General features: G+C 48.3%; 9 protein-coding genes across 9 annotated transcripts; 4 read left to right on the top strand and 5 right to left on the bottom strand.

Moving 5' to 3' along the window:
* Positions 1-1,073: 1,073 nt before the first annotated feature.
* Positions 1,074-2,570, bottom strand: I302_107244 (uncharacterized protein; the record flags this gene model as incomplete). Its single annotated transcript, XM_065870424.1, has 5 exons — positions 1,074-1,164; positions 1,256-1,616; positions 1,686-2,061; positions 2,176-2,480; positions 2,540-2,570. 5 exons carry the CDS (start codon positions 2,568-2,570, stop codon positions 1,074-1,076), a joined length of 1,164 nt encoding a protein of 387 aa, XP_065726496.1.
* A 552-nt stretch (positions 2,571-3,122) lies between these two features.
* Positions 3,123-6,398, top strand: I302_107243 (uncharacterized protein; the record flags this gene model as incomplete). Its single annotated transcript, XM_019193629.1, has 10 exons — positions 3,123-3,290; positions 3,383-3,501; positions 3,628-4,122; positions 4,201-4,301; positions 4,383-4,615; positions 4,694-4,803; positions 4,867-4,956; positions 5,026-5,252; positions 5,310-5,584; positions 5,682-6,398. The coding sequence occupies 10 exons, from the start codon at positions 3,123-3,125 to the stop codon at positions 6,396-6,398; spliced, it is 2,535 nt and encodes an 844-aa protein (XP_019045106.1).
* Positions 6,399-6,809: 411 nt separating this feature from the next.
* On the bottom strand, positions 6,810-8,827 carry I302_107242 (uncharacterized protein; the record flags this gene model as incomplete). The annotated part of the gene is made up of 7 exons (XM_019193630.1): positions 6,810-6,978; positions 7,073-7,215; positions 7,296-7,539; positions 7,642-7,977; positions 8,053-8,124; positions 8,196-8,463; positions 8,563-8,827. 7 exons carry the CDS (start codon positions 8,825-8,827, stop codon positions 6,810-6,812), a joined length of 1,497 nt encoding a protein of 498 aa, XP_019045107.1.
* Positions 8,828-9,734: 907 nt separating this feature from the next.
* On the top strand, positions 9,735-11,444 carry I302_107241 (uncharacterized protein; the record flags this gene model as incomplete). The annotated part of the gene is made up of 11 exons (XM_019193631.1): positions 9,735-9,842; positions 9,918-10,081; positions 10,161-10,186; positions 10,267-10,301; positions 10,368-10,404; positions 10,465-10,528; positions 10,622-10,677; positions 10,737-10,799; positions 10,867-10,935; positions 10,997-11,037; positions 11,175-11,444. The coding sequence occupies 11 exons, from the start codon at positions 9,735-9,737 to the stop codon at positions 11,442-11,444; spliced, it is 933 nt and encodes a 310-aa protein (XP_019045108.1).
* A 373-nt stretch (positions 11,445-11,817) lies between these two features.
* On the bottom strand, positions 11,818-13,710 carry I302_107240 (uncharacterized protein; the record flags this gene model as incomplete). The annotated part of the gene is made up of 4 exons (XM_019193632.1): positions 11,818-12,192; positions 12,264-12,425; positions 12,501-13,426; positions 13,554-13,710. The coding sequence occupies 4 exons, from the start codon at positions 13,708-13,710 to the stop codon at positions 11,818-11,820; spliced, it is 1,620 nt and encodes a 539-aa protein (XP_019045109.1).
* A 1,044-nt stretch (positions 13,711-14,754) lies between these two features.
* I302_107239 (uncharacterized protein) lies at positions 14,755-16,783 on the top strand (the record flags this gene model as incomplete). The annotated part of the gene is made up of 7 exons (XM_019193633.1): positions 14,755-14,994; positions 15,057-15,118; positions 15,197-15,634; positions 15,733-16,003; positions 16,065-16,205; positions 16,275-16,335; positions 16,401-16,783. 7 exons carry the CDS (start codon positions 14,755-14,757, stop codon positions 16,781-16,783), a joined length of 1,596 nt encoding a protein of 531 aa, XP_019045110.1.
* A 410-nt stretch (positions 16,784-17,193) lies between these two features.
* I302_107238 (uncharacterized protein) lies at positions 17,194-17,961 on the bottom strand (the record flags this gene model as incomplete). The annotated part of the gene is made up of 4 exons (XM_019193634.1): positions 17,194-17,371; positions 17,502-17,523; positions 17,580-17,687; positions 17,814-17,961. The coding sequence occupies 4 exons, from the start codon at positions 17,959-17,961 to the stop codon at positions 17,194-17,196; spliced, it is 456 nt and encodes a 151-aa protein (XP_019045111.1).
* A 1,600-nt stretch (positions 17,962-19,561) lies between these two features.
* Positions 19,562-21,672, top strand: I302_107237 (uncharacterized protein; the record flags this gene model as incomplete). Its single annotated transcript, XM_019193635.1, has 4 exons — positions 19,562-19,850; positions 19,918-20,326; positions 20,388-20,736; positions 20,797-21,672. The coding sequence occupies 4 exons, from the start codon at positions 19,562-19,564 to the stop codon at positions 21,670-21,672; spliced, it is 1,923 nt and encodes a 640-aa protein (XP_019045112.1).
* A 1,382-nt stretch (positions 21,673-23,054) lies between these two features.
* On the bottom strand, positions 23,055-25,060 carry I302_107236 (uncharacterized protein; the record flags this gene model as incomplete). The annotated part of the gene is made up of 7 exons (XM_019193636.1): positions 23,055-23,506; positions 23,573-23,678; positions 23,748-24,160; positions 24,237-24,496; positions 24,554-24,737; positions 24,800-24,899; positions 24,956-25,060. The coding sequence occupies 7 exons, from the start codon at positions 25,058-25,060 to the stop codon at positions 23,055-23,057; spliced, it is 1,620 nt and encodes a 539-aa protein (XP_019045113.1).
* Positions 25,061-25,729: the final 669 nt, after the last annotated feature.

Here is a 25,729-nt window from a genome sequence, read left to right as displayed (position 1 = left end):
CCCCACCCCCCCACTTCCCCACTTTTGAACGGGGTATAAAAAGTGCACCACATGGAGAAAGAAAGCCCTCATCCAATGTTTAATCTATTTAGGGAAGGCTTTGACGTAACCCTGATGAAAAGGTCGGCACATGATACCGGCGGTTCCGACGCACGTACTAAAAGTTATTCCCCACTTTGTCCGGAAGCCAAGTATTTCGGGCGTGTAATTGCGGTATAATCAGCTAAATGACGTACCCATACAGCTTTAACGCCTTTACCGTAGCGATACTCCAATCCAACTCTGGGAGTATGGTCGGCAGGTCCAACCTCTCGTTGACCCTGTGGAATGGGACGTGCGATCCCGAAAGAGTTTCTTGGCGGCTTCAATCGGTATGAGACGGTATACGACGAACGATCAGACAACAATCTATCCATGACGGGCGAGACTCATCCCTCGGAGACCCTGTGAGCACATCCAGATGGGTGTACATGGGGGCATGCGTGGAGATCAAGTGCCGTGAATTGAAGGAATGCAGTCCGGTCTGAAGTAGTGCACTATACTGTATGCTGTTGTTTGCCCGCGGGGCAGGGACTAGCCATCTGGTCAATTGTACGAAAAACAGGTATAGATAGACCAGTATTGTGTTGGTGGGAATCGAGCTAAATCGATAACGAGCATTATCGGTTTCGGCCCTCGCCAAACTGTATGCCAAGGGGAATTCGAGCAAAGGTAGAAAATCAAAACAACACAAATCAAAGTTGACTGGCCCACCGCTGATCCTTAGTACCAGTCTTCTCTTCGGCTGATGCCTTGGAAAGTGTATTGAGGCGGAGCAGAGGAGGAGAATGAAGTATATTCTTGCGATTTTAGCGGTATTAGGAAAAGATCAGACCAGATCAAATACTACGTTCCAGAGGGAGGGGAGGGCAGCTCCTGCGAGGTGACCTCGCCCGGTCAGTCAATCGATACGGTTGACCCTGCATTTTAAGGAGATATCTACAAAGAAGAAACCCAAATAATGTATATACAACTGTCCCACCTGATCTACCGCTACCGACCCGCACGTTCATCGATTACTCGTATACACCACACTACAATCTAGCCTTGTTTGAAGAAGCGCTCTTCAAGTACTGCACAGCTAGATCCGAGGCATTTTCAGCTAGACCAAGGGAATTCTGGAATCTGTCACACAAAACATCAACGTGAAGTCAGCAAGTCTCCTTACTGCACGGGCATCATCGAGACGACGTCAATTTATCAGATAGACACTCACCCAGCACCTCCGACACCATAGGCATGCACGACTCCTACCTTCCGTCCAGCACTGACACCACCAGGTATCAAATTCGTCGAGCCCTGTTGACCAATGACTCTTCGTTCCAACTCTAACCTCGCTCCACCTTCTCTAGCAGGTCTCAACCCGACATTATGCGCTACCACTTCAATGTCTTTCCATGATTTACCGTTGGGTCCCGCCAACCTCGGGCAGAGGTTATAGCAGTCTTTCAAGATCCGTTCAGCTTCAACGAGGTCGGTGTTGGTAGACCAGTCATTGGTCCGGTAGTGTCCTCCTAGAACTACGTGGCCCTCTGGTCCTGGTCGAGGGATCATATAGGCTGCTTGGGGAGGTGCCTCTGCGAGATGTCAGCCATGGTCGTGTGACATTGAACGTATAGCTGCGTGCTTGCAAGAAGAACACTCACTCGCAGTCTCATCAGCATCCTCACCAGGAGCGAAGAATCCCTCAACATGGAATATACATTCCCTAACCCAAGGAGCCTTGACCAACACAGTCTGTCCTCTTGCAGGGTAAACTTTCTCATCCTCCACACCGACCAATGACCTTGACCCTAACCCAGTAGCATTGATGACGAGGTTGACTTTACCAATGGGAGGTAAGTTATAAGCTTCGTCGAGGGATGATATACGATGTTGGATTATTGGGATACCTAGTGATCGGGCTTTTTGACCGAGGTATTTGGTATATTTGGGTGCATGGAGAATCCAGGTTCTGAAATAGTGGGCGTAGGGTTTGTTGCCTGGCAGAGGGGATGAAGGGGAGGCAGTGAGGTCTTTGTACTGTACGCGACAAGCATCCTGTACGTCAGCCTATTTTATCTGCATAGCTGGTGATATTTAACAAGGCTAGTTGAGATTCTGTTCATGATCATCGTTTGAGAAAATTCCACTCACATCATCGACCACATCAGTATACCAAGGCTCCTCTTCCTTCCTCTTCTTTCTCTCAAACACATCCCAGACAGGCACTTTCTCACACAAGTCCGGACGTTCTCTGGCCACTTTATCCAGCTTCTTATACGTGATGGTATCCCATTCCGAGGCAGGGTCCGATAAGCCATTCGCGAATGAAAACCAATTACATCCTGCCCATGGACTGGCGAATCCTATACTATTCGAATCGTCCGCTATATCTCGAGCTACGATGGCTACTTTTATACCTCTTGATTGCAGCTCGAGAGCGATGGACAGACCAACGACTAAGGATTCAAAGTCAGTGATGCTGATGAGATAAGATGGACAGGTGCTAAGGACATACCTCCTGATCCGAGGACTACTGCGTCGTACATTCTTGGTGAATCTGAGAGATGTGGGCTGAGAGAAGGTCTAGGTATGGAGTGATGTGAGGAGATGAGGTTTTGATCCAGTGGGATGCTGCAATGTTGATGATATATCTCATATATATGGATGTGAATGACATGGCCGTACAACACTACGAGTACTAGGTATGTTAGTACACTTACAGTATAGGATATCTCCGATGGACGTGTCTCTGCTCTCCTCGTATAAATAAAAATAAAAAGCCGACCTCTTCGGCTATTCCGCGGCTATTCCGGTATATTATCATTCGGCATGACGTGGATATATTACCGTAATGTAGGACACACCATACTGATACAGTATGGTTTTGCTTATAGGAATGATAGAAAGGAGAGGAGTGATTTACGTAACAGGTCGCTTCCAATTGAAAAAGTGACCGATGTATCCTTTCCGTCCCTTTCCTTTTGATTTGCTTCCGTTGCTCGCCCTTGCGCCCTTCTTCCCCTTCTTGCCATCTGCATCTATCAGCTTGATATCGGTCTATTTCTATTATCCTTCATCCCATCTAACCGCAACTGACCATGCAGCATACCAATCATACAACCGATATCAGATCAAAGAGACCGTACTCTGATCAGCAGGAGCAACAACAACAACATGACCAAGAGGAAGACAATGACACTCCCAAAAGAAGATTAGGTAAAGTGGATCGAGGTAGAGAAGCCTGTAACGAATGTAGGAGGCACAAGGTGATTCATTCATTCCATACATTCATCTGTTTTATGGATCACTGTATGGCATGCATCACAGCTGATCATCGCATATCGTATACTCGGCATAGATCCGATGTCACCCTCATCCCGACGATCCACAACATCTCTTCCCTTGCTCGAGATGCGAGAGGATGAATCTCAGCTGCGAATTCGCCAAACATAACAGGGGTAGGAAGAGGAAGAGACCGTGAGTCAGAGTCGACATGAACCTGAACCTTTTCAAATTGTCCATCCTCGACGCATAACTGGTAGCGCATAACTGGTAGCATTACACGAGATCATACCTTTCTTACTGATTCAATATGATACATAGGTTACCTTTACTCGCAGGAACAACAGTATCCAGTGACCCACCACGTATCAATCCAGGACCATCCTCATCTTCCAATCCCTTACCTACCCCGACATCGAAGACTAAAGCATCCCAGCAAGAAGATGCTCCGAACCAGCCTCATTCGTTCGGTGATCCTCGATTCCCATTCATATCCAATGAGACCGACAGTCACGTACGATCTAATTATCACACAAGGGTTGAAGATGAGTACCGACCGTCAAAAGGTATCATGTCGTTGAGGCATATGGTAGGAGAAGAGACATCGGAGGAGGCATCCAGCGATGAAGAGGATGTAGGAGATCAAGGCATCGATCATGCACACCATGGTCCTAGTGGGAATGTGGGTCGGGTGTCGCCTGCGGTGAAGAAGGGTGCGAACAAGGGCAAAATGCCAACTAGAGGACCGGAACTGGTGGATGATCCTATAAGAGCTGGGTTTGTAGATGAAATAGAAGCTAGGGCACTGTTCCATCTGTGAGTGGACGTGGTGGACATCGTTGGTCTCGGTAAATATTACTACTGTGTCGCTGATCACTGTACTCTCCCTCTCAGCTTTATGACTCATCACAATGGTCCATTACCGATGTTGGACCCGCTCATACATACTCACGATTCTGTCAGGGAGCAATCACCTTTCTTGTATACCGCAATATGTGAGTACCTTGTTCACTGTCCTTCCCTCATGGGCACTGTATGAATTATATTCATGGTCATCGTCCACTTGCCCCATTTAGTGTGCGTCACCTCCCGTTATCTGTCATCCTTGTCACCCAATACAACCGATGGACCAAACATGTCGCCTGAATCAGCGCAGTCGGTCCATCAACAGATACTCGTGCTTGCAAGAGATCACATGACGTGGACCTTTGCAGAAGCTATCACGAGTATCGATGTGGTCCGAGCTATGGTGATACTGACCATCAACAAGGAACCGGACGACGACAAAGCGGGATATCATATGAACAGGGTAAGTGTGCAATTAATCAATCGCCATGATGATATGTTGGCGATCCAAAGAATCCAAACTGAATCTAAATCATTACAGGCGATCCTTGCCGGTAAAGAGTTGAATCTAGGAAGGATACCCACCGTGGCTGAGATGAGTCGAATGAATGAAGAGGATCATAGGAGATTAAGAATGAAGCAAAGGGTTTGGTGAGCGTGACTGCACCGTCGTCTGTCCTTGCAGTGTACTGACACGGCGATCGAGCCTCCTAGGTTATGTCTCTTCATCGCCAATTCTATCTTCAATATGCAGTTCCAGCAGCCCATGTTGATATCTCAATCAGATCCACTGGTCGCTACCGCGTAGGTCGTCTCCCTCCTTTGACGGACATCTCAACTTTAGCTGATCGATCTCTCAAATGTACCCTACAGCCATCACTGGCTCAAGAGAGCCAGACCCGATACCGTCCTTCGTGACACTCAACTGGTTTGCTCAGTAGAACTTCGTCGGAAATTCCTCAAATACCGGGATCTTCTTGTTGGCTCCATTCCAAACGAACCGACCTACACGAGTGCCCTTTCTCTCAGCATGTTGACCAGAACGATGAATCAAGATTGGGACATCAGTTGTGAGGCTTGGATTAGGGATATCATCGATGGTCAGTCGGCTTAATCGGTTGAAACTCAGACAGCGGTGAACTGATGCTGCGTACCAGTTGGCGGTACATCAAACAACATCAATAAACCTCGAGTATGGACCGCGGCTCTTCGACTCAATCTGAACCTCCTGATTGTGAACCAGACGCTCCGACTCTCACCTCAAGATCAGATCGAAGTGGGATCACCATCGTCCATACCGGCTTTCAATCACTGCCTGAATGCTGCTACTACTGTTCTCATGAGAATGGAAGCACTGGATAAGACGCAACTGACTTTTGCTTCGGACACTTTCTTGCATTTTGCGTTGTATGCTGCTACTTTGCTCTCCACGGTGCGTACCCAGTCTTCCGAACTCTGCTTGCAGATTCACAATGCTAAATGTAAAGATCGTTCGGCTGATGCTTGACTGGCCCCGTATCTCCCCGTAGCTCTGTCGAGGTCAGCATCCGTACAAATTCGAAGCGTCCGAGGTCGATCACTGTCGACGATTGATCACCAAAGTCGCCGATGCGTTGGATGCAGCTTGTGCTTATCCATCCGATTCACCCACTTTGCACGCATGGTATCTGCGTCGATTATGTCAACTCCTTCCTCCTCCATCTACCACACCCATACCATCAGGACCACCTTTATCCGTTTCTTCGTCCGACATACCTCTGCCACCAATGAGTAATCCACCTGCTGGCAATCCGCCCATCGACCCGCTTTTACAGACTGTCACTACCACCATGCCTGTTGACCCTGCCCTAACGACGGTGATAGGAAACGAGCTGGATTTCTTCTTGGGCGATTTCCCCTGGGTCGGACTGGGTCTAGATGCTACGATCGGTACTGGAACAGATAATGGGAATAACCAAGTTGGGTCCAATCAAGGTAATCTCTGGGGCAATAACGATCTGATCGGGATGTTCGGGAATGGAAATGCTCATGGGCAAGGGTACGGCGCAAGTAACCATATGGCTTTACCCGCTACGCACTCGCATCAACAAACCCAGGGTCACGGGCAGGGCCATACTCAATTACATTCATATGGGAATACACATCAATTACCCCTTGAGATGCCCTATGATAGCGGTCCAACATTGGGCAACCACATGAGTATGGCGACGGGAATGGGAGGGATGGCTTATGGGCATGTCGTATAGAATTCTAAAAACAGGGCATTCCTTCAAGATGTGTGGAACGACAGAGATGTGGAAATCTCTTAGACAACTTTTGAAGCGAAGGAATGGAGAATCACGAGTATATACGTGTATTGAAACCTAGAGAGGTTGTATTAATTGTACCAGGTATTAAGATGATGGCACAATTGTCATACCACCCTGTGACTGACTGGTCCACAGAGGAGACGTATTTACCCTATCACAGCGAGCGTACTGTGTACAGTACAATGTATACTGACGAAATGAACAGAAATAATCTTGAACTACAATAGATTCCCAGTCTACACCGAGTCCCTCAACGCCTTGAAAATACAAGATATAACCTGAACTAACCCCAACCTGCGATTGCATCCATATCTCATATCCGAGACCGACCAAGCATAACACTCCCATCTAGACTTTCTTGGAGACGTCATCCTCCAGAGGGATATCTTCAACGATCTTACCGTCATAGGTGACCTCGGAAGATTTGTTCTTGGCGTCTTGTCGGTATTCAGGTACTTGTCGAACGATCAGCAAGGTAGGTACGATACAAGCCACACAGAGGGCAAAGTTGAGACCGCTAGAAGATGCTCAGCATTAGCATTGTTCGTCGGTTTAGTCCTTATGTTAAATTTGCGTTTAGTGTTATGCTTTTGAAATCTTTCGTCACTCACAGAGGGACCCATTTCGCCTTGACATTCGAGTTGATACCGTACGATACCGCTTGTCCTACCGCCTCGACGCATCTGAAGATACCTCCATTTCGGGCGTTACCTTGAACGTCAACTACGAAACATGAGATCAACCAGTAGATGTACTGAGGGGTAGACATTTCAAGAGTATCATCAGCGATCCACCTTCCCTCTGCGCAAGGCCCCATACGATTCATTCACTCACAGATTGACAGAGATAAGCGCAGATCTGCTGAATCAAAAGAGGCAAATACGCCACAGCCCAATACGAAGCGCTCCAATCGTATTTGGGTGCTTTCTCCATGCCGTAGAATTTGGCTTGATTGGCGCAGATCCAGGCGAAAGTCGCCAAAGAGGGGATCATGAAAACCCAGAAGCCGAGGTGAGCACGAGCTCGTTGGTTAAGGCGTTTGTTATCCAATACGAATCGACCGTAGAGACCGGTGAATCTGATGTGATTTCATCAGAGTCAGCTTTTCCACTCGCTTCTGACAGCATGTTTGTAGGGCAATACGGGTCTCAAACAAAATGAGAAGAAGGTATATACTCACACGACGATAGAAGCTGGGACGACGAAAGACGAGAGCGCCCTGGCCCTGACCGTAAAGTAATTCGCGAGATAGGTACTCATCACACCTCCGAGGAAATAAGAGTAAAAAGCGATCGGAGCGAACAACAGCATCCGCGGGTGGATGATGGCTTTCCACAACGACATCATCTCCTGCTTCATTGGCTTTTTCGCCGTCATGATGATGGGTACTCCGTCTGCTCGACGAACCTTCTCGGGATTGGCTATCAGGAAACTAACGGGGAACCCAACTGCTTCGATCCCTACGAAAATTAGATAGGTCGAGGTGGCGATCGCTCCTGCTGCGGCGTTCTTGGCACTGAGTTGAGGAAAGGGTAAATATCAGTGAATATGTTACAGAAATCATATTGACTCGAGGCTGAGAATCACTCACTTTCTTGCAAGGGCAATGGAGCCTCCGACGAGCTGACCAAGATTACGAGCAGCCACCCAAATAGCCAGATAACTGAAAACGAGGTCCGACATTATCAGTCACCGTGCTACATACTTTGGTGGGTTGTCTTGAGTCGCACTCACTGTCCTCTCCGTCCTTCCTCTGGGTAACTCAGGATGATAGCCGCTTCAGCCACATACCAGAACCCGAAACCGAGACCATAGAGGAACCGTCCAAAGATGAGATACCACTGGATCCCGTATCTCGAGTTGACGTAGTACGCTGAGCCGTTGATGGCAAAGGTAGATGCTCCGACAATCAACATCAGTCGGATGCCCATTCGGGAGGCCAAAGGCCCACCGAAGAGGGAGATGATCGCGGTGGCCGAGTAGGACGCAGCTTGGGCGGCACCTTGTATCGTAGCATTTCGTCAACATCGCCTTCACTGACATGGAAAAGAATGGAACTGACCAGGTAAGATGGCATTAACAAGTGGAGCGCGATACTTACTAACGGTATAAGGAGTAGCTTGACCACCACCACCCAATCCCGAGATGGCATCCGCCATAGCCGGACCACAGAACGCTAATGCAGACACAACACAGATCTGGAAGAAGGAACTCCTGTATAGCTTATCCCATTTGTTCTTGGGGGGTGGCGGTGGTGGAAGTACCTCGAAAGCATCTGGGTCTGATGGAAGGGTGTGTCCCTGCTGGTGATAAGGGTCGGAGTGAGCCACCTGAGCTTGGTATTGAGAATCTTTAGTTGCGGCCATTCTGACGGCAGCTGATGCAAAGCCAATATAATGACTGAGCTGTCCAATTGTGTTTGCTGATGAAGTTGGGTAATTGATTGAAGATCGTCGTGGTCAACGTGAACCAATAGCCTGTGACTAGTTGTAAAGCAGAGAATTGTGATACGAGATGTGTTCCAATCTATTTATGAAATCATCTCACGGCATTGCCTATCTTTCCACATTCTCCACTCATAAGCTTATCATCTCCATTATCCCCTTATTTTCCCTTCACACCCTCATCTTTCATTGTGGAGACGATTTCCATGCGGGTTTCAACCCGTAACATCGATACAACCCGGTCAACATGTCCCGAAGGCCCGATCCTCCTCATCTCTCACGGTCAATCACAGAGGCTTAAACCAGTGATATGCGACGGCTGCTTTATCCGACGCCAGGTTTAGGCATAAGACTATCATCAATTTATCTTCCATCAAACATTTCGGCTTTGCTTGAAGCCAGCAATTGAGGTGTAACACCCAAGGGAAGGTGATAGAGAAAGGGTTAGGTCGCCGAAATCGGGTCCGACCGAACTTGAAATGTGGATCTCGTGATCTATCCGGCCCAAATTTCTAAAGGCTAAGAAAGTTCAAGCGCTCATACCGAATGACCACTGGTCTGCCATCTTGAGCTGAATTATATCGAGTTGTAGCAAGTGGATACTTCGCTTTCTCACTGTGTGGAGCAGAATAAGGCAGGAGACGGGAGCCGGCATTTCCGATTCTGCAGCGACTACGTTATCTGCAATGCATCAATCATAGATAGCACTGGAATTGATTATATCATCAAGATAAACCGGTTCACACCCCTGATTACGCTTATCTCCAAGTCCTCGCACACCAGAATCATCAGCGCATTTCCAGTCGAATAAACTTCACATCCATTCAAAATGGTTCAACAGTCCAAGCCTACCGTTCAAACTGTTTCAGCCTCGGCACCCATCGAGCAGATTTTGGAAATCCTGCATCGAGACGGTGTCATTGTCTTATCAGATTATGTGAGAGATTTCTATGGTTACCTATCGTAATGCTGCATGAAACCCAAGTCTAGACTGACCCTGTGCTCGAACAAGGCGACCGAGGAAGAGATCGATGCCTTGAATGCCAAGGCTGCTCCTCACTTCGACAAGGCGGCGAGAGAGTTCAAACCAGACGACAAATTCAAGGGATTTCGAGCATCAAATACGACCGTCTTCTACGATTTGATTGGCGCTGTCCCCGAAGACACCTCAAAACTGTAAGCCAAATCCACTTGTGGTGAGAAGCACCTCAATGGATAAGTTTGCTCATTCAGGTGATGTTGGCTTCGAATATAGGTTGCAAAGAAAAGTATGGCATCAAGGTATGTGCGACAAGCACTTGAGGATCAGGAGATGGAATTTTGGATCAAAATCAGCAGCTGATGTAATTGGCGAATCGCAGTCATGGAAGAGTTTTTGTCACCCGAAACATGGGAGGTGCGTACTCGGCGACCACGCTAGATTGAATTTGCGGCTGATCAATGACTCAACCGTGCTTTTTAGTGGTACGGCGAGAAGAAAGAGGTTAGGAAAGGCAGTTGTGAGCTACACTATGTCTCCTATCATCATGTCTTGTAGCTCATTCATGACCCCCTTGTAGACTGGCTGCACACCTCGATTGCATACAAGGTAGGACCCGGTGCTGGTAATCAGGTGTTACACAGGTAAGTGCCAGGGTGAATCAGCCGATGCTGATGCACTTCTACAAGTGCTTGAACGCGTTTGAGCATTAGTTGACAACGCTGCTTTTTACGTAGAGATTCGAACTCTTCGATGGTCCAAAGGACTGGGCCTGAATCACCTCCTACCGTGGGTAAGGCCTACCAGCTCGAATCCTGACTTTGAGCTGCATACTGATGCTCTCATTACCAGTGTCCACCTTTGTCGCTGGTGTAGACGTCACTGCCGCCAACGGGGGTACTCACGTCATCCCAGGTGAGTAGGCTATTGTCGATGACCTGGGAGCCTGAAATCGTGACTGATCAACATGCCACCCCCGTAGGATCCCATCTCTGGCCTCAAGACAGGGCACCAAAACAGGAAGATTGCTGTACCGTCGAGATGAAGAAGGGTGAGTGGCGTGATCTTTCTCGATGCTTCACCATCATATCTGACATACATTCCTCAATCAGGATCTTTGGGTATCTGGCTCGGTAACGTCTTCCACGGTGCAGTAAGTCCTCTACCACCTCCATGTGGCGTCCTCCGCCCTCACTCCAACGCCTTCTTTCCTCCCTCGCTTTGCCATTGCGATCATGGGATGTGCAAGTCCGTATAGATCTTCTTTCGGGCTGACGAGACACTTCATAGGGCTCAAACACATGCTCGCCTACCAATCCCAACGCCCTCCGGATCATCTACGGTCTCTTCGCTACCAGCGATAATTTCCGTCAAGGTGAAAACACCGTATTGGCATGTAAGCCCGAGGAGTACATGAAGATGACGCCCGAAGTTTTGAAGGTGCTAGGGTTCTATAAAGGCTCGTCCGGTACTGGCGCTTTTGGAGGTAAAGATCCTATCAAGACCTGGAAGGGTCTCGAAGGATATAACGGGGGTCAATGGATTTATGAGAAGAAGTAGAGGTTGTAAAATTTGATAAATGTACTTCACATATCCTCAAACAGTGGGTTGTAACAGTGATGACAGGAGACCGGATGCACAGGCCGTGCACACAAGGTTCGCTTCATCGATGTCGATGCGGCGGCCGCATTAGTTATCGGACTTGCCGAACAGTCAAATTCAGCAGCGTACCATGCTATCACATAATGAATTGGTTACATGTCTTCACCTCCTTTACGACATATGTTCAACTACCTATCTATCTGAAGTATCATCGGAATCTAACTATCTACGGATTGGTTGACGGAAGCGGGAAATTAGAGATCCCCAATCGTTTACTCAGGAGTGTGAATGACGATCAGTTGAGCATTGGAGTAATAGCAGAGCTCGCCATTTAAGCCCTAAACACCTTCTCTGCACTTCTGAGCGAGGGCCATCTCCAGTCCTGCCGCCATTGCGTCACACCATTCTTATCCAAGACAAGCATCTCCTCATCGCTTTTCTGCTGGAAGTCCTGTCCTTTCACGGCCTTGTTGACTTCGTCCCAAAGGGTCTGGTTGAATCGCAATGCTGAAACGGTTTCCTCGGGAGTCATCATGCTCAACCTCAATTGATGAACCGCCAGATCGGTGCCATGTGATGCCTTCCCGTTGGTTCCGTAAGCTTTAGGAACAGACTCGATGGCATATCGCACGACGGGGAAGGAGTGTTTCACCAAGTCTGTCTGAAGCATTCGAACGGGCAGGTGTACTTGACCATCCGCCAGAATCTGATTGAGGTCTGAGAATCAGCACGCGACGAACAGGCCGATCAGGAGACTCCTTGAGAACGAAAGCTCACTCGGCCTAGTAACGTGTTGATCTCGTCAACCGAAGCACCTTCTGGTATTTCACCGTATGAAGCCAAAAATCGTTCACTCTGCTCATATGGATAATATCTGGCGATGTTGGGTACCAATTCTGCTTTCGTTTGAGAGAAATGGACACCCTTGTAGAAGAAGTCCTGACATCGAGACGAGTATCAGTGTTGGATATCCTGTCTTCCAAGTATAGTGTCGGGAAAAGAGTCGTAACTCACCTCGTCCCTCACATCACCAGCGATAATACATTTGACACCGGCCGCTGCCAGTCCCTTTGCCAATCCGCCGCTATGTTGAAATTCCACTTGATCCTCTCTCACCCACCCATCATTTCCAATAACGCCTCTGAAAGTACATAATTCTCCCATACTCTGAACCGCTTTGATCAGGTTCGCCGTGGGGAACTCTGTCGTGTCTCTTAGTTTCTCTAATACGTCCGGGGCTTTTGGGTCCAGGCCTATAGCTTCACAGAGAGCATCGAATTGCACATTTCGAGTGGCAGGAGAAACAGGGCTTGCAAGGATAGCGTTGGACTGTAGATGAGCGGTTACGAAGGGCGCTTTTGCAGGTGCTAACCTGGCAGCTTGGTGGACTAATTGATGCACTACGTGACCACCACCACTCAAACCACTTAGATGGACTTGAGCGGGATCACCACCAAACGATTCGATGTTGTCTCTAACCCATTCCAGACCCAACCAGCAATCCTTGAAGCCGAAGTTACCAGATATTTTGGGCTGTTCGCATCCTAGGAACCCCAACACGGATACTCTGTGTCCAAGCAGTACTCTAATTTCGTTGTAATGCTCTGCGGGGAAGAATTGCTGATTGTAGTGATGTCCTGAAGTGGATCCGTATTGAAGGAAGCCACCATGTATGAACACCTTGACTGGTAAGAGGGGTGTGCCTTCGGGTCGAGGTGAGAGGGGATAGTCGGATGGGATGTAAATATCTGCGAAGAATGGATTTTCATTTGGTGCCCCCAGTCCTAGCCTATCCCTCAAAGCGTTGGTTTGAGAATAGGTTCGTTCCGGCTGAGCACAGTATTTTGAGTCATACACAAATGGGGTGGAAGGGTATTTATGGGTTGGTGGAAGCGGCTGTGGATCAGACCATCGAGGAACATCAAGGCCGTATGGCACATCTGAGAAATAATGAGTCATCAGCTTGCTCCGTTAGGCTCTTTTCTAGACTTTCCAGCAACCGAGATACTTCAATCACGCGTCTCCGGGGATTGTGGATCACCAAAGAAGAAACCCTGCTTAACTCACTCAAAAATACCTGACACCCATTCTTCGTTCTCCCACCTTCCACTGATCCGTATCTAGTCTGTGTCGATACCCGTTCAGAAGTTGGTAAAGCCAACTGGTCCCCTGTCATATCATCGTGTGCTATCGACGTCGCGGGAGGCAGGTCGGCGGAGGGCATTTTTGAGAGCTTGATACCAGAGACTATCGGACGTGGGTGATGAGAAATATGACAGTTGTGTTCTAAGCCTTAGATGAACTTGACTATACTGAAGGGGCAATCAAGCAACGTCCTGCTTTATTAGGACAACATCATGAAAGTGATCTTGGTGACATTGCGAAAGGAATACGGCCGTGTTCTACCTTTGTTATCAGCCCAAGTATCGCGGAACGCAGATGGCCGAACATGTTCCCTTGATGGATCCACCTTTCCCATCTCGAAAGCTCCCAAGTCAGCCCAACCTCTCGTAGACACCGACAGATTGCAGACTACCACGGTTGAATACCTGCGCTTAAAAATTGTATACCGAACATCGGTGAACTTCATCGGTTGTTCATTCACGAAGATGGATTCCCAAGATTTGGCAGGAGGTAGTTTACCGATCCATTGACCGATTCATTGAAAAACCTCATGTAGAGATGTGCGTAGCCAGTTGAGTGACTCGGAGGGGAAATAGGGAAGGAAACTGGGTAAAACTGGTTTGTTATTTGAGTCGGGTAATTCATTTTCAGTCCAAGTCACCATCTCGTGATGGATTATTACCCCATTCCCTCTCTCATTCCCCGTTTAAACGAACCAGACACATCACGTAAATTTGATCTGGGGCGCAATGAGACCGCCCTGAATGATCACGATCCTGTGTCTAAAACTGTACTGATACTTCGCATTCACCCTATCACCATTCAGATCTCTATCGGCTTCGTGAACACCACGGATATGCCTTCCCATTCATTCATCATCGTTAGAGTCTAGGTCATACCGTCAATCCTCACTATGCCCGTTCAAGAGATAAGGGACATCCCTCGTTGATATGAGACTATCCGAACATGGTCAGACATAGAGATAACAGATATCCCTTTGCCCTTTAAATACAAACCCCACCCACTTCGATTCGTGAATCCAACTCAACCTCTTGGGCTTGTCTTTCCCATTCAATCCAGTCGGTTTTATCCTCACGATTTTCAGTTGCAAATCGGTGATCTCACACTATCATCCATCTTCATCATGTCACAAGTCGTAGAAGAAAAGCCCGACATAGTCGCAGCCAGTGCTGTGGAACGATCGGCCACAGACCTGGAAGTGGGCCTTCCCGGCGAGAAGGTGGAAGGACTCGAGAGGGTGGAATCAGCGAGATCGAACGTTATGGACGAGCTTGCCAAGGGGGAAAGTGTATCCTATGATGACTTGCCGATCATTGAAGTCACGCCGGAGGAGAATAAGAAGGTGCTGAGGAAGCTGGACCTTGTGAGTGAATCAATAGACATCGACCGGAACACTGCTAATATCCATTCTAATTATCCTTACAGTTGCTCCTACCACTTACTATGGTCGCTTACACTCTACAATATATCGATCGAAGTGCCATGAGGTGAGCCATAGTCATGACCTCGATGTCATCAATGCTATCAGTGCTTCAGACCGAGCTGACACCTCACACACCCGACAGTTACGCTGCCGTATTCACCTTCCGAAAGGACCTCAAGCTCACTCCCGATCAGTATTCATGGCTTGGCTCCCTCTTCTTCTTCGGCTACTTGTTCTTCGAGTTTCCTGGTTCTTATCTCCTTCAACGACTTCCTCTCAGCAAAACCATGGGTGCATCCATTTTGATCTGGGGTGGACTACTGATGTGTATGGCGGCCCCCACGCATTTCGCGCCGGCTGCGGTCATTAGAACATTACTTGGATGTTCAGAAGCCCTTGTCACTCCTGGTTTCGTACTACTCATTTCCAGGTTCTACAAAAGGGAGGAACAACCTTTAAGAGTGGGACTGTGGTACTGCTGCAACGGTGTTGGCAGCTTTGTGGGCGCTTTGGTGTCTTATGGTATGGGTCATGTACACGTCGCATCGGTCCGACCCTGGGCTTGGATCTTCATTGTCAAGTGAGTGGATCTTCTTGCACCATACTCTCACAGAGTCCCTTGATAGACATCCTCGCGGTTATCTTTGTCTTCCTTGCTGACGACATATCTTCCATCAGCGGTGGTATCACTGTCCTTTTCTCGATCATTTTCCTTTGGCTGTGTCCTGAGAATCCACAGACATGCCGTTTCCTCACCGCTCATGAGAAGAGAATCGCGCTGGAAAGAGTCAGGGGTAACAAGTCGTCTTTGGGAAGCAAGGAGATCAAATGGTATCAGGTCAAAGAAGCTTTATGCCCTTGGATCGATCCCCAAGGCTGGGTCTACTTCATCATCGTTTTCACTATCGCCGTCCCTAATGGTGGTATCGGAAACTTCTTGCATCTAATCGTGAGTTTCGCCCTCATAGCTGCTGGTCGTATTAGAAGCTGACATGAATCATGTCTTCTAGCTACAATCTTACGGATACACTGCTTTCCAAACCATTCTTATCGGTCTACCCCAAGCTGCAATGCAAGTCATCTTCCCTCTCAGTGGTGCTTACATCGCTAGAAAAGTGCCCCAAGCGAGACTCTTCGTTCTCATGGCTTATGTGAGCTCGCCTGTTGGAATACTCTGAATGAAAGTGCGCATACTGACATGCATTTGGTGCGGCATTCAGATGCTCCCCTCTCTGGTCGGAGTGATCATCCAATATAAAACCCGAAATAGTGGTGCATTGCGTGAGTGCTATCGCTTGGCCATTGGGTCATCTTCCACGTCCGCTGATATGTTGCCCTCGACTCAGTGTTTGGGTACTACATCCTTGGTTCATACGTCGCTTCTCTGGGTATCTGCTTCGCTGCTCCAGGTGCCAACGTCGCTGGATACACCAAACGGGTAGTAGTCGGAGCCATGGTCTTCGTGGCATACGCTACAGGAAACATTGTTGGACCACACTTCTTCATCTCGACTGAAACTCCAGCTTATCGAAGTGGGATGTTCGCGTGTATCATCTGTTTCACCATCACCATCCCGATGGCCCTGTTACTGAGGCTGTACTACATGAGGGAGAACAAGAGGCGAGATAAGTTGGCTGAAGAAAGAGGGGAAGGGGCTTACGATGAGTCCAGGGGCGACTTCAGCGATAATACAGATGTTGAAAACTTGAGTTTCAGATACGCTTTATAGATGGGATGACAGGCGGGAAGAAAGGTGAAGGTTCGACGGGGTGTAGGTCGATCTCCTTGACATAGATATATTTAGTTTGTGAATCAATTTCTAGAAGTGTGTTCTCGAGTATTTAATTAGACACTCGGTATTGTGGTAAGATAGTTTTGTTCTAGGTTCAATGGTCAGTTGTAAATCGATCGAAAAGGGGGGTGGATCCAGGTCATATAACGTATTGTATGCGATGCAGCCTGATGAGGACTGTCATAGCCGAATTCACTGGCAATGGAAACACGAATGATCATTGTTCATGGCGCCAGTGTATATGTAGAAGATATGACGGTCGTGCGTTAAAGATACAACATGGAAATCCACCCACTCTCACCTTAACCGTGGGGTCCATTTCCTGATGTCAAGTCCTGTCAACTCATTCAAGACTTGTAATTTGATCTCGTCCACTCTACAATCTTCTTCAATTCATCCCACTGTCTTTCCCTCATTTTGGTATCATCCTCCCTGTTTTTCTTCACAGTTTCACACGAATCGACGAAAGATTTAGCGTCCGATGTTGATGGAATCAATGGGTGAGATCGGACATTGGACCACCAGCTAGGCATCACACAAGATATCAACTTATGGGTTAGGGGGTCATTCGGTGGACATGTATACGAAGGAGGTGGGAGTGAATGATTGAAGAATCGGAATGGGCAATCTGGTGGATAAGCCATGCATAACTTACTACTTTGAGTTCCAGTAATCGCCTGCGATATATTGAGTGAGCTGCTGATCTACAATCCATGGATAATTATGTGCTCACCCTCTCGTCGATGTAGTGTAGCATGCAGCAGATTGGCAGTGGTATCGCCTTCATTGTCCTGCGCTATCAGATGACAGTGGTGTATATCATCGTTTGCCAGATGGAGGGCTGAATGGGAACGAAGTCATCAACTTTTGATCACGTACAGCCCAGTATGCTGTATATGACCATGAGGCTGCCAGTGCACATTGAAGGGAATTGAAATGCTCTTGAAAGAAAGATAAGCAAACGTACCAGCTATCACATACATGTGCTCTTTCAGCCCAGCTATAGGTTTGGTCAACTCCGGTGCATACACTCTGGTGCCAGGTTCTAATGGTGGAGGAGATCGGGCGAATAGGTGAGAAGCGATTTCATCGGTGGTCTTTGGAGAAGGTGACATGGTGGACGAGAAGGCCCGGTTCACGGTGATTGAGCAAGATGGGGTGGTCAGTGAGATCAAAAGACGGTGCAGACTATTGCTAAGCATGCAATGAGATATCTAATATGGCAAGATTCAGCAATGAGAGTATATGGAATAAAGATCAAGATAAAATGGGACATTTTGGGTGAATTAATAGGATTGTTAACCCTAAGTGTATGACGCAACCCCCACTAACCCACCCAGCCAATATCAACAGAATCGCAATCCATCAATCGGTACACACGGAACCAACAACTGCTAATCGATTGGCGTTCACATCGTTCATTGACAGACAGATCACATACATATACAAGATCGCGCTCATTCAGCCCATTGAGCCCAAGGTTCCCGATGTCATTCAGCTTCGCCATCCCGATCCGATCCCAAAAGTCAACGTCATGTTTGAACGGTTGCCCACGTGATCAAGTCGACCATCGACCACCGCTCTGAGGATGAGACGTCGCGAATGTCTCTCGCTTTCCCATAGGCCACCGCACGACGGACGGCGCACCACATATACAACCTTCCTGCTCCAGCCAGGCTAGGGATAGTCTTCCTAGGGCTGTGTCAGATTGCCAGCACCTCAATGCATTCAAACGAGTGGAGATGTGAGATTTAGACCCAGTGTCTTCCTCGATGTGCCGATTCTCTATGCAGGTCCAGTGACAACGGTGACATCGTCCTCAAACAATTGTATGTATATATATGGTTAGATTTTACTTGAGGGCGCTCGCGTCGGTCAGCGAGTCCCTATTAACGGGCGTGACTCCTCCTTGAACAGGGTAGCATCCGCGTAGGACAGTCAAAGAGACAAAGATCGACAGACAGTGTTGACAATGGTAGTCTGCCAATGTAAGATTGACGCGCCATGTCGTTGAATCAGCTCAGCCTGTTGTCATGGGCTTGAACAGTTCTGGCGTGCGGCAAGTTTTGCATGGGCTTAGCATCACAACTGCAGTGGGGACGTTTCCGTATATCGGGGATAGACGGACAGGTGCAATCGAGGTTGCAAATCTTGGACGTGAGGTCGCCAAAAAGACTTGCAACACCTTCTCGACGCGAAGACTTTTGGTGGACTTGTAGTAAGCGATTTGATGTGCGGAAGTGGTCAAGAAAAGGGGGAGCGGGGAAATTGATAAGACCAGGAAAGGAGATGAGCACGTAGGGGTTTGACGGCCGCTTGGAAGAGTGATGCCCCACACTCAACTCATATCCGCAAAGATCTTGTGCTTCATATGTTTGGATCAAATCATGCCGGGTTTTTTGAACCGATCTCCGAACCGGATTTCTTCAGCAGGAGGGGCCAGGATTGTAACCATGTTCTGAAATCTCCGTTATTTCCGTGATCGCCGTGCTTGATGTCGAAAAGCTGAAAATCCCGGTCTGGTATCGATATCTTCATTGCGGAGCAGAGTCGAAAAGTATAAGAGGCGGCGAGGAATTCAGAAAGAAGGTTGGTATACTAACATTCAGTAACTCGTACACCATCCCTCCCGTACATTCAGTGCACTAGCACACCAACTTAAACAGTAAAATATATCGATCTATCCCTTCCCCGTGGTTTGACAGACGAGACAAAATGGCTCCCACTGCTGTCTTGGAACACGTCAACGAACACCCCGCCGACTTGAAATCTAAGGTCGTTGAGGGTGAAGTTCAGACCGAGCAACAACCCAAACTTCCACTTGCCGACAACTACATGTATGATTTCAAATACAACCACGCTCTGCCAACAATCGACGCCCTCGGACAGGATATCGCAGCCGATGTTGATCCCATCAGAACCGCTGAAGCTCTTGTTGCTCAGCTTTCAGATGTATTGGGAGCTGGCGATGCAGCAGGATTCACAGACTTGTTCCTTGACTATGGTGAGTAGATGTTCTCCGACTTTTACACATCCTTGACCTGGGCAGCTGACCATCAGTGTAATGTTAGGTGTATGGCGTGACAAACTCGCTTTCACCTGGGACTACCGAACCTTCAATTTCAAGGAGAATATCGCTCGAGCCGCCAAAGATCTCCTTCCTGCTACCAGAGCCAAGAATTTAAGGTTCTTGTCTCCTGCTCCTCAAATTCAGAGACCCTACCCCGATCTCGCTTACCTTCAATTCGTTATCTCGCTTAACACCGAATTGGCGAACGCACATGCAGTCGTTCAAGCAGTGTCGACATCTCAAGGGTGGAAGATCTGGACCTTGCACACTGTCATCGAATCTTTACATGATTTCCCCGAACTTCCTCCTGCCGATGGACATATGACTGGAAGCATTAGTTGGGAGAAACAGCGAGCTAAGGAAGACGACGAGATTGTCCCCGATGTTGTCATCATTGGGGGAGGACAGAAGTGCGTTGTATCCCTTTGTCTGGCTTGAGTAACATCAGCTTACCATCTGCTTCATCTACAGCGGTCTTGTTCTCGCTGCTCGGCTCAAGGTTCTAGGTGTAAAAGCCTTGATTGTCGACCGCGGCGCTGAGATCGGTGAAGTCTGGACCAAGCGATACGAATACCTGTCTTTACACTTCCCTCACTGGGCCGATCACTTCCCATACTTCCCCTACCCTGACCACTGGCCGACCTACACTCCAGCTCAAAAGCAAGGTCTGTACATGCAGTGGTATGCTGCAGCTATGGAACTCGCTGTATGGAACAGCTCGAGCGTCGTAAAAGCTGATCAAGATGCCAATGGGAACTGGACCGTTCAAGTCAACAAAGGAGGCAAGGACGATATCCGAACGCTCAAGCCCAAGCACGTGGTGAGTAATTTGTGATCTCCATTCGAGTCCCACTTGGAATCCTGCTGACATAAAACGAAGGTCATGGCTACATCTCTTTGCGGTGTCCCTACTATCCCCGTCATTCCCGGAATCGACGAATGGAAGGGCGGTATATACCGACACTCAACCGCTCACGATTCTTCACGAGATTTCGTTGGCAAAAAGGTACTTGTTGTCGGTACATCTTCCTCCGGGTTCGACACAGCATACGATTGCGCCAGAAGGAATATCGATGTTACCATCCTTCAACGATCTCCAACATACATCATGTCGTTGACTCACTCAGTACCTCGTGCCATTGGTGGATACGAACCCAAGAACGGTGTCCGACCCGATCTCGATGAGCAAGATCGACTCGCGTTCGCCAACCCCACTGGTCCTGGTGAAGAACTAGGTCGTCGAAATGCGGAGTACCTCGAGAATGCCGACAAGGAATTACTCGATGCCCTTCATGCTAAAGGTTTGAGAACATGGAGAGGTCAGAGAGGAACCGGTAACGGGACTCTTGGTCAAACTAGAAATGGAGGTTTCTATTTTGATGCTGGCGCTTGCGAGAACATCATCAACGGAAAGATCAAAGTCGAACCGGGATACATTGAAAAATTCACTGAAGAAAAGGTTATCCTTTCCGGTGGGCGAGAGAGGCAGTACGATCTCATCGTGTTCGCTACCGGTTTCTCAAATACCATCGACTCAGTCAAAAGCACCCTTGGTGACAAGATCGCTGATCAATGTGAACCAATCTGGGGTATTGATGAAGAAGGTGAATTCAGATCCGCCTACAAAGAGTCGGGTGTACCAAACCTTTGGATTTTCGTTGGGTACCTGCCATACACCCGATTCCACTCCAAGAGACTCGCATTGAGGCTCAAGGCCCTCATCGAGGGTGTCTCACCATCCCCATACACAGCTTAGAACTTGGCTAATTTTCAATGTTATGTTCATCTTCGTTTCCTTTTGTAGATTATTATATCTCGAGTATGTTTGGATGGACAATATAGTGATAGAATGCCGAGCTCGCATGCAACTCTCGCACATAAATAGATAGTCTTTTACACCTAAACGCGTTGCCCGTAGGGTTTTCGCCTTATCCGATCATGCATGGTACCCTTCGGCGGTGTGAGCCTCCCCATCAACTGTGTTACATCGCTCCTCTTCCTCTGTCTCCCATATCTATCCACGAGGAGTTGCTTTCAGTCAGAAGTGTGCCCGGATCTTGCGCTCAAGCGACACGGACATCGGAAGCGCGTACCGTTATTCGAAGACTCATTCCACACGGTGTTCTTTATCACCAAAAAGACGTCAGTAACCAAGAATGGCTGTCTCCTGCCTTTCAGCCGAAGCATTATCTCCAACGTCATCAGGAAACCTTTCAGTTTCGGTTGAACTTGCTTGCTGCGGTTGGTGGAAAGCTCTAGGCAGAAAGGCGTCAGATCGGGAAGGCTTGCAAGACGATTCAGTCATATCTCAGAAATTTGACTAAGGGCGGGTCGGGGGTTACCTCCTAATTCTGTGACTTCCACACGATCAAGGCAGATGCGCACCCAGCTGCTTGTCTCTGGGTACTTCCAGCCCAGGGGTAAGGAACATGGCAGTCAGACAGTAGAAGTGCTGCTGGTTTTGGCTTAGCTATAAAATTGTCTACTTCAGGTACACCGTGTTCCGATCCTAGGATACACCTCTGGTTCTTTTCCGATCAACACAATATAGATCGTATCGTATTCCCCACCGTACTTGATCCGGACCTTGTGACAAGAGTAGATTCAGGATTCTTCCGACGCGAACCTTTCTCAGACTAAAGATTGATCACCTTTCCACTGAAATGTATGCGAGATATAGATAGCCTCTTACACTATTGGCAAGTAGCTAGCATAATAAGCAAAAGATGTATGTTTGAGAAAGCGTATAGCATTGTAGTATTTGCGAGATGTCTTACTAACTGGTGATTCTCTTATATACGGCCATTGTACGCAGGTGCCGGTCATTGAGTGGCAGACCCCCACTGTCCACGTTCTCTCGACTTAAGGCCGCTGGTGCGTGCCAAGGCGTATATTGGAGTTGCACAGGTCCTTGACCAAACCGTCGCAAGCAACGAGACAGTCAAAGTAGAGTTTGCATACACTTATATACATAAGTTGCGACATACTAACACACAAGCAATGGGATATGTGTCTTCTCCTCCTACAGTTTCGTACTAGTGTCACCTCACCCTTCAATATTCTTCTTTCTGATCACAAAAAAGGGCAGTAGCGTGGTAATTCCACTACCCAAATCCTATATAGTATCTGGAATGTCGATTACGCCGAGGAGTTGAGCTGGGCAGCAAGTCTTCGCTTTTCCTTCAACATCGCTTGGGCCTTCTTGACACCATAACCATCTTCAAAGACGGATTGGGTCTCATCGATGGAAAGGCCTTTGGTCTCGGGATAGCAGAACCAAACAAAGACATAACCAACGATCATGAAACCGAGGTATAAGCCGTATGTACCTGTGGCACCAAGGTGGTCGAGCTGAGTGAGGTAACAAACTGAGACGATCAAGTTGGCGACCCAACATGAGGTGGTCGCAATGGCTGAACCGACAGCTCTGATTTCCAAAGCCAAGAACTCGGATTGATACCACACGATGTGGGAGTAGGTGAGACCGAAACAAACGGTGAAGAGCAAAATGGCGCCCAAAACACTTCCAACAAGCCCGCTGCCATATTGGTAACCAGCCACAAGATCGCCAGCGGTCTCCTTGGTCAAGACTGGATTAAATGGAACCAAAAACAGTATCAGCGCATTGCAATAACATATTGGTGAATTCAGCTTACAGTGGAATCCAATGATCATCCATACCATCCCGAGGATCATTCCCGGAATAGCGAGGACCAAGAGCCTTCTTCGACCGACTCTGTCAACGATCGTCATACCGATGAACTAGTGACGGGCAACGCGAGTCAGCAACAGAACTTTCAAGCAAACACAGCGATAGATCAAGACACTCACCAAGAACATGGCATTACCACCCGAGGGAATCAGCCCGGCGGCTGCGGAATTTTTCAGCCCTAACAAGCCAAATATGTTTCCGGAATAGTAGAGAAGGGTGTTGAAACCGGTGAGCTGTCCAAATGCTTGAACTCCAGAGACAGCAATGATCGCTCGCCTGTAGGGCTTGTGAGACCAATACTTTTTCAGTTGGGCCCAGATGGAGAATTCCCGCATGACGGTCGTGGCAGTGACGTATTGTTGGGTGACTTGAAGCTTGAAATCGATTACTTCTTCGGAAGCACCCTTGTAGATAGTGCGGAGGGTATCCTTGGCCTGATCGGTCTGACCACGGAGTAAAAGAACTCTAGGAGACTCTGGAAGCCAGTGCATCAATGCGAGCTGTACAAGGGAGGGAATGACACCCAAGGCAACTATGGAGGGAAAGGGAAGAAGGGACACAATTAGCGCGATCAAAAACATCGTTGGACAGAGTCCATGCTAACATACAGAGTACTCTCCAGCCGATATGGTTGGGGACTCGGCCTTGGAAGGCAGCACCGAGAGCACTGGCAATAACCTGACCGAAAGGAATGAAGAAGGCGTTCACACCGATACATCGACCCCGGACGGCGGTTGGCGCGAGCTCGGTGATATAAAGAGGACCAATGACCGCAGCACCGCCTACGCCCACACCTAGCACGAGACGACCGACGATGATTTGAGGGACTGAGTAAGATGCCGCAATGATGATAGCACCAGCAGTGAAGCTAATAAAGGTTTTGTCGTGAGCTCCGGGCGTCTGAGCTGGATCTGACACGACCTACGCGAAATCAGCGAGAGCCATTGCCCATTTTCGACCCAGTTTGTCGGCGAGACCGCCCAGAATGAGAGCACCAAAGATAGCACCGATGGTACAACCGGCGGTGATGATCTCTTGCTCCGAACTACTGAGGACGTGTCCAAGATCGGTGCCCACCATGGGCAAAGCGGAACCAATAATGGCAGTGTCTTCATATATAGATGATCAGCTCCGTGCACTCATGACATCGAAGGTGAGCAGCAGCACATACCATATCCAAAAAGGAAACCTGCCACAGCCGCAATTGAGATAAGGAAAATAAAATAAGGTGTGATTTTGTCCTCGTTTTCCGCTCGCAAAAGGTTTTCGTCCTAAGTCTGGAGGTTAGACCCTTTTACTTTTCACTACATAGAAGCGAAATGCATACAATGAGGTGTCCTGAGCTCATGGCTCCTTCGAAGGTGGGAGCATTTTCGTAATGGACCGCTTGAGGTTTGCCTTCTGTTTGGATGATGTCACCTTTTTCAGACATATTGTCAGGTGTCCTTTCTTCTCGCAGGATGTCTTGCATATCGAAGGATTGGCGTTTAGTATGAGTGAACGTGGTGGCAAGAGCGAAGATTCAGATGAGTTTGAGTGGATGAGACAGGCTTGAATTACAATTCAGACTACGCCTTATATACTTTGCGAAAAGGTGGTATTGCAAGCGAATCTGTGGAAAAGATGGGCCACTCCGATCACTGTGGGGTCCTACCTTCGACCCCGTGAATGCCCTGACCACAATTGCCGGGACTCCAAGACGTAACTGCTGATGGCTTATAGCCGCTTTCTCCGTGCTAGGCGTTCGGTGCCTGTGTGACTGCTCCGCGCCCACGGGGATATTACTGTGTGAATATTACTATACGTACGTGGCTTGGTTTCCATAGGGGCTTAGGCCGAAATCTTTGGGCCAAGACCTCATCTGTAATTCCGTGGACGTCGCAATCCTAGATCGCAAACATCTCCATTGACTCACCTATTGCCTCATCGGTCGCATTTGTCCTATCAATGGTCGGAAGTCCATAGTATTCACAAGGTGAAGGCTGTCTTTGGGAGTGGGACCTTCCCTGCTTCCCGCATTGCCACGATGTTCGGTCCGTGGGGTATTTATCGCAGGCAAGTGAACTGCTTTCGACCACACGAAGGTGTGTGGCAAGGTGTG

Source organism: Kwoniella bestiolae, chromosome 6 (assembly GCF_000512585.2).
Source record: "Kwoniella bestiolae CBS 10118 chromosome 6, complete sequence".
In the NCBI taxonomy this organism is placed as follows: domain Eukaryota; kingdom Fungi; phylum Basidiomycota; class Tremellomycetes; order Tremellales; family Cryptococcaceae; genus Kwoniella; species Kwoniella bestiolae.
This window is presented reverse-complemented; position numbering and strand designations above follow the sequence as displayed.